The 14,066-nt window shown below is 47.5% G+C and overlaps 1 protein-coding gene across 1 annotated transcript in view; it reads left to right on the top strand.

The window, feature by feature from the left end:
• The window catches only part of SH2B2 (SH2B adaptor protein 2), a 46,674-nt gene that overhangs the window by 16,815 nt on the left and 15,793 nt on the right, over positions 1–14,066 (top strand). Inside the window, exon 2 of the mRNA XM_035139936.3 lies at positions 8,226–9,110. Within this exon, the coding sequence (XP_034995827.3) occupies positions 8,253–9,110 (858 nt within the window). The 5' untranslated portion in view covers positions 8,226–8,252. The remainder of the gene's footprint in view (positions 1–8,225; positions 9,111–14,066) is intronic.

Raw genomic sequence — 14,066 nt, forward strand, 5'->3', positions numbered from 1 at the left:
CTTGATGCAGGAAATATCACTGTGACATCTGTGGTTGTTGCTGTACGTATGAGGCTGGTTTTTTTTAGTCATTTCCAGCCACTTAGGCTTCGATTAAAATAGGCAAAAGGGAACAAGTTTGCATATAATTTGTGCTAGGTTAATTTTATGTATAGGTGCGAATTTAGAAATAATTCTTGTAACTTAATTGGAGATACAGGATATATTATTTGTGTGGATATAAGCCCAATGTGCTTGCTGTGGCTGGTTTGCTGTCTGCTGTCTAGGTCAGGCATCCCCAAACTTGGCCCTCCAGATGTTTTGGGACTACAACTCCCATCATCCCTAACAGGACCAGTGGTCAGGGATGATAGGAACTGTAGTCCCAAAACATCTGGAGGGCCGAGTTTGGGGATGCCTGGTCTAGGTGCAAATGGCTGTCGATCTTAAAGGCTTCACCTGCTCTCCCTTCCTAGGGTTCTGTACCTTTAAACCAGACTTGGACCGGGTAGCTCTCCAAACAGGGCAGGTTTACTCTGCAAAGTAGGGTGCATGGCCCCCCTATATGAGTCAACCAATCCATGTTGGAACTGGGGCAGCACCCTTGATCTCTAGCAAATAGTCACCAGGGCTGCCCTGTGTGAGGCATACAACAGTAGTCCAGCTTTGAGGTTACAAAGGTGCTAACATTTGCTCTATTTATTTTCTTGACCCGAACGGCTCACCTTTGGTTAAAATATAGTCATACCTTGGTTTTCGAACAGCTTAGTTCTCGACCGTACACAGCAAACCCGGAAGTGACTGTTTTGGTTTGTGAACTATTTTTGGAAGCCGAATGTCCGACGGGGCTACCGGTTGGCTGCAGGAGCTTCCTGTAGCCAATCACAAGCCATGCTTTGGTTTTGGAAGTCGAATGGATTCCGTTCAACTTTCAAGGTACACCTGAAGTTTCTTAGTTCGCTGAAAAACATCCGTAAGGAAAGGGTATGTGTTATCTGTTGGGTGTTTTCAGCTGGTTGACCCTGGGGTCAACCAGCTGAGCTTCTAATGGATGAGTGAATCCCATCCATCACGTCAGCAATATCTGAGTACAACGCGGTTATCTGAAGGAGAGGAATCGGGGAAGGATGGGAAGACCTTCTGTGTATTAATGCAGAAGGAAGAGCTGATCTCTCAACGCCTTGTGAACTGGTTGGCTAGCTGTGTCTTGTCTGATGGAAAATCTGCCTGACAAGGAAGAGTTCAGCTGTCACTCTCGCTTAGTTCCAGGAGTAGAAAGAGGTGTGGAACAGCAATTGGGTGGTGGGTGGGAGTATGCCGAGCTGAAACCTGCTGTTAATTTACCAAGGGGTCTCCTAGGAAAAGGGTGGCTTGCTTTTTTCCGGGTGAGGGCTGCATTGACCCACAGTTGACTCTCTGAGGGCCATGTGTCAGAGTGGGTGTGGCCAACTTTATTATTATGATTACTATTATTATTTAATTATAGTTGGGGGTTGTTTTGGAGTGGTCAACAAATATCTTTTCACATCATAGCAGGGACCTATGGGAGTGGTCAGTTACTATTTTTAAATGATTTCATTTTTTTAAAGATAAATGGGGGAGGTTGGGTATTTACCAGTAAGCCAATGAAAACCAATAATAACAATAATAACAACAACAATAAACAGTTTACAATTATACCCAAATTAAAATGACCACCAACCCCAACTAAACATTTAACCAACACCAACCCGACAAAAACATAACAGAGGAACCAAAATTATAACAATTTAAAACATTGTAAAACATTTTAGCCAGTTGACCCAACCCAAGGATTGTTCCAGCAATGTCCCTGCGGTCTCCCAGGAGCCTCTTTTAGCTGTTCAAGGTGAGTCTGGGCTTTGCCCCCTAGGCCAGGTGGAAATGGGCCTTGCAGCAGGGAGCAGTCTTCCTTCCAGCACTCATGGCAGCAGGTGTGTGGAAGGTCCCTAAGGTTTCATCCAGACTGACCCCTCTTCCCCCCAAAATGCATTTGAGTCAGCCGAGCTACAACTCCCATCATCCCTGGCCATTGGCTGTGCTTGCTGGGGTTGACGAGAGTTGCAATTTAGCAGCATTCACGGTCGTATTGGGTAACTTGTCAAAACACATCCATATCTGTATGATGGCGGAGGCAGGTAGAAAAGGCAGTGAAGGAGCCCTGGAGGTTGCTTCTGCTTTGCATCAGCAAAATGTCAATGCCACTCTGAATTCCCTTCCTCACCAGGCTCTTTGTAAATTTGTTAGCCGAACCTTGAATGGACCTCCTCCTTCCTCCCCTCACTACACGCTTTTACCTAGATTTTTGTCTCGTGGATTTCAGTGCCTGTTTTTTGCCTGGTCAGCTCGAAAGGTTATCCCCGGTCAAAGAGGGAGAGAGAGAGTTCATGTCCCCCCCCCCATTGCTGATGCTTCAATCTTTGCATTTTTTTTTTTTAAAAAAAAGCTTTCTGGAGAGCTCTGTGCATTAATGATGATGGCATTTGAAAGCATTTTCTGTTCCAGCACTCAAGTTAGCATTGACCCCTGGAAAAAGGAATGCGCATGTTTGCGTACAACTCTAATGTCATGTGTACAGGCAAATTGTCTCCTCCCTCAATTACGGTAAATCTAAATTGTTCATGGATGCTCATTGCAGGCAGGGAGATTGCACGTGAGACATGTTTGACCCAATGCACGGCAGGTGTGAAAAAGGCAAATTCCATGCTACAGATCATTCGGAAAGGAATTGAAAACTGCTGATACAGCGAAAACGCCATTATACAAATCTATGGCCCGACTACTTGGAATACTGTGTGCTGTTCTGGAAAGGTTTAAAACAAAAGCAACCAAAATGACCCAGGGGGTTAATGCGGACTCCTCTATGAGGAAGGGTGGCATCATTTTGGACTTCTTAGTTTGGAGGAAATGGTGACATTGTAGAGGTGTATGAAATTATTCATGGCACAGAGAGAGTGAATAGAGGAAAGCTTTTTCTTCTTCTCTCCTAACGCTAGAACCCATGGACATTCAATGCAGCTGAACGCTGGAAGGTTCAGGACAGATAAAAGACTTCTTCCCGCACCACAGAGTTAAATTGTGGAACTCCCTCCCACAGGAAGCACAGATGGCCCCCAACTTAGATGCCTTTAAAAGAGGATTAGATTAGATGAATTAATGGAGGAGGAGGAGGAGGAGGAGGAGGAGGAGGAGGAGGAGGAGGAGGAGGAGGAGGAGGAGGAGGCTATCAGTACTGACTAGCCACTGTGCTTGTGCACTGTCTCCGAAGTTAGAAGCAGCAAAAATAAGCCTTCCAAGCAACACCAGCTGCTAGAAACTGCAGGACAGGAACATGCTCTGCCTGCAAGCTTCCTACAGGCACCTGGTTGGCCACTGTAAGAACAGGAGGCTGGACTAGATGGGTTGTTGGTGTTATCCAACAGGGTCTTCTTATGTGGTCAAGGACCATGCACTTCGGTGGTGCTACATAAACGAAGTTTGCAAGGTTGCCCCTGAAAGATCCATGCAACTGCGTGTGGTTGGGCCCAATCAGACCTGCCCTTTGATGCCTCTCGCAACTTCTGCCTTTCTGAGGACTCTCCTCTCTGGAGTCACTGACATAGCCAGGGCTTGAATTTGCGCGCTCTGCATTATTTATCGTTTGCCACATCTTGGAATACTCAAGCGTCTCTTTATTAAAAATAGTTTATGGCAAGGACAGCTGGGCATTTGAAACAGCCTGACTCCTTTTTATTAAACCCGTGGAACTTGAAAAGGCTTTTGAAAAAAACAACCCGCACTTCTGACAACATTACAGTGGTACCTCAGGTTACAAACACCTTGGGTTTAAAACAGACTACGCTAACCTGGAAGTAGTACCTCAGGTTAAGAATTTTACCTCAGGATGAGAACAGAAATCATGTGGCGGCAACAGGAGGCCCCATTAGCTAAAGTGGTACCTCGGGTTAAGAACGGACTTCCGGAACGAATTAAGTTCATAACCAGAGGTACCACTGTATGAGTTGTCTGACAATTATGAGGAGATGCACACCTTTTCACCAGTGGGGGCATGCATCACATGAGATTCTCCAACATAATACTTTTGTTGGGTTTCTTAAAAAATAGCTGCCTTGATTTGCCAACAGGAATAAGCTGACAGGCAAAGGCTTTAACCTCAGTTAAAACCTTAAATAGCAAGCAAGCAAGCAAGCAAGCAAGCAAGCAAGCAAGCAAGCAAGCGTGGTAAGTAGCCAGGGAGAATGGGAGTTGTAGTTCAGCAATATCTGGAGGGCCTTAGGTTCCCCACACCAGATTTGGAAAGCTAGAGGCATATTCCAGGCATAATAATAATAATTTTATTATTTATACCCCACCTATCTGGCTGGGTTTCCCCAGCCACTCTGGGCAGCTTACAGCACATATAAAACATAATGAAACTTCAAGCATTAAAAATCTCCCTGCCTTCAGATGTCTTCTAAAAACCAGATAGTTGTTCATTTCCTTGACATCTAATGGGAGGGCATTCCACAGGGAGGGCGCCGCCACCAAGAAGGCCCTCTGCCTGGTTCCCTGTAACTTCACTTCTTGCAGTGGGGGAGCCTCCAGAAGACCCTTGGAGCTGGACCTCAGTGTCTGGGCTGAGCGATGGGGGTGGAGACGCTTCTCAAAGCCATGCTGGGGGAGGGTGGCTTGGGGAGAGTCCCCGGGGACAGAGAGAGACTTGAAAAGCCACAGCGCCGGTGCCTGAAGTTCTCCAGCACCTTCGCTGCTATTGCCCTCTTCACACACATAATGCACCAATAAAGTTTTTGTTTATTGCTTTGATAGTGTGCCTTTCCTCCAAAGAGCTAAGGGTGATGGCGGTGTACATGACTCTCTCGCTCACCGTATTATCCTTACAACAACCCTTTGAGGTATGTTAAGCTGAGAGTTGGTGACTGCCTAAGGGTCGCCCAGTGAACTTCATGGCTGAGTTGGGCAGGTGGGATTTGAACCCTGATCTTCAAGGTCCTAGTCCAACACTCTATAACTGTTACACTGGCTTAATGCTCATTTTTTGTGCATTTACACAAGGGATGTATTCCCCCTCACCTCTCTTAGAGCTTTTGCAACCGAAGGTTACCTGAGGGGTTGGCTTTCCTTGTATGAACCTGTCCAGTTGCTACCCACCTCTGCCCCAGTGGATAGCCTCTTCCGCTCACCTAAGAGTTGTTTTCTGGCTTAGCGAATTAGCATTTGCGAGAGGAAAGTGACCCCCAAATTCAGCACCGTTCTTCAATTTGAACAATATCTTTTAACATGGCCTTATAGTGTTTATTTGATTCAGTGTATATCTTCCTCAATCATGCTTTTTATATTGTGAACTGCCCTGAGATCTATGAAGGAAGGGTGGTATGCAAATGTTAATAATAATAATAATAATAATAATAATAATAATAATAATAAGTCTCTGTAATCCAGCTCTTGGTTCTGCCAGTGTATGTGAGGTGGGTGGCACCAGAGTTTAACCCTCTTCTGCTGTTCCCCTCTATCTTGGGAATACCTTCTCCCCCGAAACATCTACTAGTTCTATCTTTGGTTTAGGTGCCAGGTGAAAACATTTTCTTTCATTTCATTTCAGGCTGTTTTATGTGCTTGAGGGTTCATGCTGGCACTCTGATCTTACTTTATTGCTCTGCTTTGTCTTGTTTTATTGTAAATCCGTTGACTTGTTTTTAAACTGTGACTTTTATTGTTTTGTCATGAGCTGCTCCAAGAACATTTGCTGAAGAGCATCCTGTAAATATTTCAAGTGAGCGAAACAGAGATGCAGAGGCGGGGGGGGGGGGGGAGAGGCGGCCAGAACCCCTGAAGGAAATCGGATGTAGCAAGCCTGGCCAACCAAATCGATTAATAAGGCATTTCCAAAAGGCAAGAACAGGGGTGTTGTTGCAGAAAACAGGAACAGATTGCGCAAAATAGAGGGCTGTTCCTGGTAAACAGTGACAGTTGGGGAGCCTGTGTGACTCACACTTGCCTGCCTTCCCCTTCCAGCATTGTGGAGAGGTGAATGTGTGTCTGAAGCCTCAGCATTGAACCAAGAGGTCTCCGCTGTCTGTTCCAGCATACAACTGATGTTTCTGGACATCTTTTGCTCAGAGTCCTTCTCATTGCCGACTAGTTACTCCCAATGATTTATTTCTGGCACTTACTGGTTATTCCAAGGCACTCCAAGCCATAATAAAATGTTTGGGGTTTCTCTGTTGCTTTACGGCGGATCAACCTCAAACCGATGCCAACCAGTGGCTTTCCAGATCACTGCCAAGAGCTTCCCACTGAGCAGGAGATTCTGTCCGCCCCATGGCCCATTAGCAAAGCTGTCCACAAACCTTCCTTTCCAGAGTCTCTTCAGCCAAACTGAGTTAACCACTTCCCAAGGAAGGGTAGTGTCAGAGGGTCGTCGTGGCTACTCTAGAGTAACTCCGCTTGGGCCCAGTTTGTCTTTAAAGACTTCTATTGTGCATAGTATTTACAGTGCAGAGATAGCTTAAAACATGACCTCTCAGTCCGAACCAGAATCCGGCAATGGTGTATGTCTGTTCCTACGCCAGCAAAGTAGTCTGGGCACCCCAAAACGCCTCCCCCTTGACCTGCGTCGTGGTGCTCTCCTCAACTCTTGCGCCGGAAGGAGCGATGCCCTCTCAGCCTTCTCCTGGTCAAAGCGGTGTAAAGGCTCTCCAACATCCTTGAGCCCTTGCCTATATCTCTCCTCCCCTGAGCTTTCCCATTGTTCCGCACGCTGGCTTCTCTCTCCCTCCGGGTCTCTCTCTTCCCCCCTGGCTGCTTCAGACCCACTGCTGCTCCCTGTGCTTGGCGAAGTGGACGTTAGGATGATGGGGGCTGGCTCCCTGTAGGGAGTCACCCTTACAGGTGTTGCTGATCTATTTCTGATCTTGGGAGAGCTACATCAAAAGTTAACGTGACCTGGAAACTCTCTTGAAATTCCGAGTGTCTGTTCTGACCATTATACAGCAAAGGACAGGTGACGGCAGAGTCTCCCCATCTGAGTAGAGTGGCCTGCTCACTGTGTAACCGCGTTGTACTCATCTAGGGTGCCCATGAGTCAAGGCCGGATTTCTGTGGGTATCATTCCCAAAATAGGGCCCCACTTCTTCCCCAAAGTAACACATGAAATAAAGTAGCACAAAGTAAATCATACAGTATCTTAGCAAATTTATTATGGCATAACTTTTTGTGGACTAGAGACAATACTAGGGGTGGGGACACCACCCACCCAACCAACCCATGGCCTCAATTCCAGGGGTCCTGAATCAGCTTGCCCTGCCTTGGGCCAACCTAGGGACCACTCACTGTGCCCTGGATCCAATCCCAAAGAAGTCTCTTAAATATACAGCTGGAAAAGGGGGTCAATTCTACACCACCCAGAAAGGAGAGTTGGGCACCGGCTCCTACTTTCTTTTGGAAGATGAAGCCAGAGGTCAGGGTAGGTCTCAATTTAAAAGTGCTTATATTTATGTTTAGAGTTCTATACAGCTCAGGACTGCATTACGTCAAAGACTGCCTTTCCCCATATGAACCAGCCCCTGTGATCTTCATCAGATGTCCTTCTCTGTGTGTTCTACCTGAGGGAGTGTGAAGGGAATGGGCCTTTTCAGTGGTGGCCCCCTCATCTGTAGAAGGCTCTCCCAAGGGAGACATGCCTGGTGCCATCCTTGTCCATCTTTAGGCGCCTAGCTAAATAATGTTGTCTCTTACGGTGATTCTCACCTCTTGGTGGAGTGGGCCACACTTGTTCATATTAATAAGTTGCTGTATGAGCATTTTATAGGTTCTATATTGTTCCTCGCTCTGATTCCCCACACACCCACCTACCGGTTTTAAATAGCTTTTTATGTGTTGCATTTTTACCTTGTCAAGTTGCTTTGAGAATTTTTACTGTATAAAGCGACTAATAAATGCAGGTAACAGTGAATAATGACAATACTCTTTGCATGCCTGGGTGTGGGGGATAAAGAGGGATGCATCACTGTGACAAAGCTAGCCTACTGCACAAAAGATAGCATTCATAATCATTCTTCTTCCAGTTTTTGCCACATGAATGCCATATGGCCCTTAGAAGGCAGTCCAGAATGTGGCCCTCGGGCTAAAAAAAAAGTTCTGCCTCCCTGCTATAGCTCTAAGCGGGTGGCTGTGTGGGTGTTGGAACAGGACTGCCCATCTCTTACTGTCTCTTTCTTGCCTTTGGGCAGTTTGCCAGCAGGTGGAATGGACCAGTCATGAATGGTGATGCCTTTTGTCAAGATCCTCCCTCCCAGCTTCCCGACTGGAGGGAATTCTGTGAGCTGCACGCCCAGGCTGCTGCAGTGGACTTTGCTCAAAAGTTCTGCCAGTTCCTGAAGGAGAATCCACACTACGACACCCCCGGGGCAGAGACCTCCTTCTCCCACCACTTTGCCGCCAACTTCTTGGACATCTTCAGCTTGGAAGTCAACAGGGTGTTCGTTTCCAATTCCCCCACCAAATACAACATCGTGCCATTTGTCGGGCTTCAAAACTGCCACATGCCTTACGGACAGGACCTCCTGCCAAGGAAGGAGCAGGCCTCTACGGAGTCCCTCGACAGCATGGACAACCCCGTCTCCTCCGGCAGGTACCTGAGCCAATCGCAGCAGGTCCAGGCCCGCAAGGTCTCCTCCTACGGCCAATCCCGGAGTTCGGAGGATGTCTCCGTCCACTCCACCTCCAAGCCGAAGTTCAAGAAAGGCTTTTCCCTGAGGAATATGAGCTTGTGCGTGGTGGATGGCATGAAGGAGATGTGGCACAGGAGGTCTTCTCCGGAGCCCGGTGCAGAAGCCACGCAAAGCAGGCGGTCCGACAGGGAACACTGCCCTCCCGGGAACAAGGAGCATGGCGATTCCAGGGAGAAATGGACCCACAAGCTGCGCCTTTCGAAGGGGCAGTCTTCCAAGGTGGATCTGCTGGACATTCAGAGGGAAGGGACCCTCCGCTACATGGTCGCTGACGATACGAACTGTGTGGGGAGCTCTCAGTGGCAAAAGTGCCGGTTGTTGCTAAGGAAAGCTGTGAAGCTGGAGGGAGAAAAGTTCCTTCTCGAGTTTTTCGTTCCTCCCAAGGTAAGGACTTCCGTAGCTAAAACCTGTCTTTCATATGCATGTGTTGGGTTGGTTTGTTTGCTTTTATTTCAATGGGGTGAGCGTTAGGTTGCGGGTGCAGAGAAGCCAGCTAACCAGAGGACAGAGATTGGGAAGGGAAAGCTGAATGTTTCCTCTGCACTCAAAGTGAACTTTTCCCCCTAAGAAGGCCACTTCAGGAATCGTCATTCTGTAGTCCACTTCCAGTGAAATGGATTGTAGTGTATCTGAGTCTTCTTCTGTGGCAATCACTCATAGTCGAGTAAGATTGACTTCCATGAACATGCTTTTAACAGTGAGTCCATAAGTGACTGCGGAGGCCAATTCTGGATCCACACACCCTTCCACATTGGGGACATAGGTTTCTGGGTGGGAGTTGATCATGGTGAGGGTTTGCCAAGCATGCCTTCCTCTTAGCATGTTTCTCCCTTGCGTCCTGAGATCGAGTTTCTTCAAAGCCCATGACACCTTTGCTAAAGGCTGTTCTCCACTTGGAGCGCTCACAGGCCAGTGTTTCCCAATCGTCAGTGTTTATACAACATTTCTTTAGATTTGCCTTGAGAGAGTCTTTAAACCTCTTTTGTTGACCACCAGCATTATGCTTTCCATTTTTAAGTTTGGAATAGAGTAGTTGCTTTGGAAGACGATAATTAGGCATCCGAACAATATGACCAGTCCAACGAAGTTGATGTCGAAGAATCATTACTTCAACATTGGTGATCTTTGTTTCTTCCAGTACACTTGACATTAGATCACCTGTCTTCCCAAGTGATGTGTAAAAATTTTCGAAGACACTGTTGATGGAATCTTTCGAGGAGTTGGAGATGGCACTTATAAGTGGTCCATGTTTCACAAGCATACAGTAAGGTTACTTGGGTGCCAATTTTAAATAGTAGTTCTTACAATGACCAGCTGGCATAGAAACAGCTTGGGGGAAGGAAGTGCCTGATAGAGCTGGCTTTTCAGCTGAGCTCATGGAACAAGCCCCTTTTGTCATCTCTCCCACAGCCCGATGGAATGACTGACCATGGAGGCAGAGCATAGCCATTGTGGCTAGCAGGCCATTGACAGCCTTCTCCTCCATGAATTTGTCCAATCCTTTTTAAAAATCCATCCAGGTTGGTGGCCATCACTGCCTGCTGTGGGACTGATTTCCATAGTTTAACTAAGCGCTGCATAGCTTTGTATTATTTTTCGTTCACATTCTATTGTTTTGTTGATGCTCTTTGCCACTCTGGGCTCCTTTTGGGATGAAGGATGGAACAGAAGAACCCTAATGAAATCGATAAATAATACATAATCCTGTATACTGAGTCAGGCCCTTGGCCAGTGTTGTTGGCTCAGAAGGCCGTGGTTCTGCAAGGTCCCAGGCCACAGTCTCTTCCAGGGCTGGAGATCCTTTTACTGGAGTATTGAGCCGGTTGCTCCCTTGAGTATCCGGGGCACATTTCCTTCCTAAAAGGCTGCATGTAAAAGCAAAAGGAATTACTGCCAGCCAGGCTGGTGCTTTGTCTTTTGTTGAATCCTTTCCTGTCTTATTTTTTCCACATCTTGTGTGTGTGTGTGTGCGCGCACACACACACACACACACACTTTATTATCCTTAATTGATTGTCTCTCTTTAAAAGTCTGGGAAGCGGCAGTAGATAAGAAGCTTGTTCATGCCTCCCCCCCCCTTTGTAGCTTGTTTCCAGATGTCATTTTCTCTCACAATTGCTCAGTTATATATGCCTAAAAGTTTCCCCTTCCGCCTACACAATAACCTGGTGCCTTCCAGTTTTGGACTACAACTCCCAAGAGTCTCAGTCAGCACAGTCATGCTATGTGACTTGCGAAAGGAGGTCCAGTTTCTTGTAGCACTACAAGCTAAGCAGGTCTGAATCTAGTCTGGCACACTCTAGTCTGGGCACCATGGTGCGTAAGGATGCCTTCCTTGGGTGTCCCCAGGCAGGAGGCCTTGGACCCTGTGCAAATGTTGTTTGGCCAATCCCTCTGGCTTCTGTGATTTCAGTAGGCATCTGTTGCCCACATGTTCAAGTACTGTATATATTTTTAGCCAGAGAGCTGCCCAGGGAATTCCAGTGTGGCCTTAAACATGTGGGAGGCAAATCTAAGCAATGATAAAAATAACAGAAACAATAGGGGCTAGCAGCTTGCTTTTTTAAAAAAAGGAAAACAAAAGTTAGGATTTTCAGGGGAGCTGAATTCTGTTGTTGTTGGAGAAGGGTTACAGCTCAGTAATGGAGCGATGCTTTGCATGCAGAAAGGACCCAAGTTCGATCCCCGATGGCATCTCCCAAGTGGAGAGAGCTGCTGTGTGAGAGATCCCTGTCTGGAAACTCTGGGGAGCTGCTGACCGTTGGAGTAGACCAGGGCTATGCAATGCAGAGCTAGACAGACCCTTGATCTAATTCTGTATAAGGAAGCTTCCTATGCCCCTATAGCCTTCCGGTGCCTTTCCACACACCCTGCAGTTTCTCTTGGTATAGAGAAACCGCTCTGTGACCGCAGCGGCTTATTTGCTGCTGATTTGTGGAGCGTGTTTCCTTTTTGGCCATTCTCTGGATTTCTTGCTAGACCAGCTGTTGTGACAGCTGGGTGTGAAACAGACAGCAGCCGTACGCTGTTTCATGCTTGCAGCCTGTGTGCCTGCTCTGGGTTCAAGCATAGCCTTGCACGAAACCTTCCCTCGCTCACCACGGCGGTCTCTGTAAATTGAGCCGGAGGGAATTTGTCACTCTCCAGGGGGGACCGGACAAGGGCGCATGGAAAATCCCATTTCGGTGAAACCCTTTTATGGTGCCTGCTCTCCGGGTGTTGCCAAACAAGCAAGAGATCTTGTTTCCATTCATTCCCTTCTAAACTTTCTCCCATCCCCAAGGAGGAGGTCGTGGACAGGTTGCTTAAAGCAGCTCTCTGGGCCAGTGCTTAATTTATCCCTAAGAAAAGAGAAGTTTGGACTGAAGCCCCATTCCCTCTTTCACGTGCATGCACGCACGCACCCCTCCTCACACACACACTTTGCTAAACTGGGAGCCCTTTCCCCTAAAAACTCTGTTACTTTTGTTTTCCTACTACTTTGATGCTTATGCTGAAACCTACCTACCCACCAGAGTGGTGCATGCTTTGGTTATCTCCCACTTGGACTACTGCAATGCACTCTATGTGAGGCTACCTTTGAAGGTGACCTGGAAACTACAACTACTGTAATGCAGAATGCGGCAGCTAGACTGCTGACTGGGAGTGGCCGTCGAGACCACATAACACCAGTCCTGAAAGACCTACACTGGCTCCCAGTACGTTTCTGAGTACAATTCAAAGTGTTGGTGCTGACCTTTAAAGCCCTAAATGGCATCGGCCCAGTACACTGAGTTCCAGATCCAAGGAGGGCCTTCTGGCGGTTCCCTCCCTGCGAGAAGTGAGGTTACAGGGAACCAGGCAGACGGCCTTCTCGGTAGTGGTGCCCTCCCTGTGGAACACCCTCCCATCAGATGTCAAGGAAATACACCATTACCTGACTTTTAGAAGACATCTGAAGGCAACCCTGTTTAAGGAAGTTTTTAATGTTTGATGCTTTATCGTGTTTTTAATATTCTGTTGGGAGCTGCCCAAAGTGGCTGGGGAAACCCTGCCAGATGGGCAGGGTGTAAATAATAAGTTGTTGTTGTTGTTGTTGTTGTTGCTGCTGCTGCTGCTGCTGCTGCTGCTACACTCAAGCAGTTCACAAGAAAGCATGGGGGCGGGAAACAACTGAAAGTATAAATACATTGAGCAAAGTGTTTTCTACTAGGAGCTCCTTGCGGTACTCGTCGGCTCTGCCTAACCCTACCAACCTCTCCACCCTCCACTGCGTCCTGGCTTCTTGCAGATCCAGGATTGTGATGCGGCTCCTATGAAGACTGTGCGATGACAACCTTACACTTCTATGTATATAGAAAGACATACTATCTCCCTGTGAAAGACATTTCAAAACAGTTTTCACAATATTTTCATACTAAATGAGTGACTTCCTCTGACCTAGCAGGTGAAGATGTAGTGGATTGTTCAGTGGCATCGGTGTAAAACATTTTTCTGTTCTAGGTGGCAAAAGCTTTCCTCTGGCAACTTGGCCAAAGTGTCACATGGGGGCTCTTGTCACAGTACTTGCCGATGAGATTGATGTGCCCCTGATTAAGAGGAATCACAGAATCCCAAAATTGTAGAGTTCGAAGATATCTATTTCATATTGTCCAGGGTTCTAGGTTCTCTATTTCCTGACTGCTGTTGCATATAATTGACTGTGAACCAGTTTGGCCAGGGGAGATGCAAAATGTCCTGGCGTTACAAAACGTTCTACTTGACATTGCAAAAAGAAAAGGAGTGACATGTCTGGTTGCTGCTTTCAGTAGCACAGTAGCAGCGCTGTATGTCTTGTGGGCAGGGCCGTCTTAAACGCCCCTGGCGCTGTGGTGCGACGGATCCCTCCTGCGCCCCCCTGCCCCATTTCCCAGCGTGGTGGGCGGGCGGGCGCAGCATGGCTGCCACAGGCACTGCTGCTGCGCGGCGGGCAGGCAGGCACAGCGCGGTTGCCATGGGCGCAGCTGCACAGCGGACCGGCCGGCCAGCGGGCGGGCACAGCTCGTGGCACTCCCCTGGCGGACCGGCGCCGTGGTGCCCTGCGCCACCCAGCCTGGCCGTAGGGCCGGCCCACTGAACATTGCTGTGTGGGCAGTTTATACATGCTCAGAGACGTTGCCCTCTTCAGCTAGCAGCTGCTATAAAAGAAATTAAAGATAGTACTGCTGTTGGGCATTTGGAAATAAGATATACAAAAAAACAAAAACCACCAACCCACTCATTTCATTTATGGTACCATGGAGGATACGATTTCAGGGCTGAAAATGTGTGTCCTGGATGTGGACCTTGTATTATTATTTATTTATTATCACAATCTATTAT

This window comes from Zootoca vivipara, chromosome 14, assembly GCF_965207765.1.
Source record: "Zootoca vivipara chromosome 14, rZooViv2.hap1.1, whole genome shotgun sequence".
Lineage (NCBI taxonomy): Eukaryota > Metazoa > Chordata > Lepidosauria > Squamata > Lacertidae > Zootoca > Zootoca vivipara.